The sequence below is a fragment of the Orycteropus afer genome, unplaced genomic scaffold (genome assembly GCF_000298275.1).
Source record: "Orycteropus afer afer isolate SDZICR_OR568_19922 unplaced genomic scaffold, OryAfe1.0 scaffold00023, whole genome shotgun sequence".
NCBI classification, from domain to species: Eukaryota; Metazoa; Chordata; class Mammalia; order Tubulidentata; family Orycteropodidae; genus Orycteropus; species Orycteropus afer.
Window position 1 is genome coordinate 4,369,214 of NW_006921610.1, and position 1,284 is coordinate 4,370,497.

At 31.7% G+C, this 1,284-nt stretch overlaps 1 protein-coding gene across 1 annotated transcript in view; it reads left to right on the forward strand.

Annotated features, from left to right (window-relative positions):
• Positions 1-395: 395 nt before the first annotated feature.
• Positions 396-1,284, forward strand: part of STAM2 (signal transducing adaptor molecule 2) — a 39,364-nt gene continuing 38,475 nt past the window's right edge. The window contains exons 1-2 of the mRNA XM_007934927.2: positions 396-449; positions 970-1,106. Coding sequence (XP_007933118.2) covers positions 396-449; positions 970-1,106 — 191 coding nt within the window. The remainder of the gene's footprint in view (positions 450-969; positions 1,107-1,284) is intronic.

Here is a 1,284-nt window from a genome sequence, read left to right on the forward strand (position 1 = left end):
AAATAATGCATCCATATAAACTCTTGCACCTGAATGTTCATAGCAGCATTGCATTCTTCATGCGGCCAAAAAAAGTGGAAACAACCTAAGTGCTCATCACTTGATGAATCACTAAATAAAAGTAGTATATTTATACAGTAGAATATTGGTCAACAAAAAAGAGAAATGTCACAATACATGGTGCAATATCGATAAACCTTGAAAACATGCTAAATGAAGGAAGCCAGTCATAAAAGAACACATAATACATGATTCCATTTATAGACTATAGAATATAGAGACAGAAAGATTAGTGATTGTCTAGGGTTGAGAAGATGGGAGGAAAATGGGGAATGACTGCTAATGTGTACAGGTTTTCTTTATGGGGTGATAAAAATGTTTTAAAAATAGTAGTGATGGTTGCACATTCTCTGAACGTACTGAAACTTTCAGTTGTATACTTTAAGTGGGTAAATTTTATGGCATTAGAAAACTAAATGTTGTGTTTTGTGCTTTTAGCTTTTTTGACTCAGCATTATGAGCCAAGTCAAATCATCATGTTTTAAAAATTTATCTGTTACTATAAATTAATTCTGTATAACTCATTTTTCATATTTTATGAGTTTATAATTTTTTTTATTAACTTGCTTCCCTGTTGGTGGATTTTTAGATTGTTCCTAGAGTTTTTTCCTTTTTCTTTTGTTGTTAAAAACAGTGCTGCAATGGACCTTTTCATCTGTTTCCTAATGTTATGATACATTTTCATGGCTTGCTTCCAAGTTAGAATGTGATAGGATTATTTGTGGTTTGAGATTTAGGTTGCTTTATTTAATTATTTAGAAAGTATTACATTGGCATACCTCAGAACATATAAATATACAGTTTAAAGTTGGAATAAGTAGAAATACTTTATCTTTTACTGTGGTTCTTTTGTAACTGGCAAGAGAAAAAGGTAGAGCTTCTTATTAGCATGACTTTTTGATATTTTAGTGTTGTGTAAGGTGTACCCTAATCTTTATGTCTGTTAATATATATGTTACAGAAAAGGCCACAAATGAGTACAACACTACAGAAGATTGGGGTCTTATCATGGACATATGTGACAAAGTTGGAAGCACTCCTAATGGGTAAGATGCCTAGTCATGTCCAGTAATGTCTAGGAGGTTGATAACCTGTGTCTCTTTTCCTGATGGTAGCCTTTAAAGGAAAATGGAATTTTTTTTTTTTTTTTAATTAGGATTTGGGTGAAGATTTACAGAGTAAATTCACTTTTCATACAGCAGTTCACATATACTTTGTCTCATG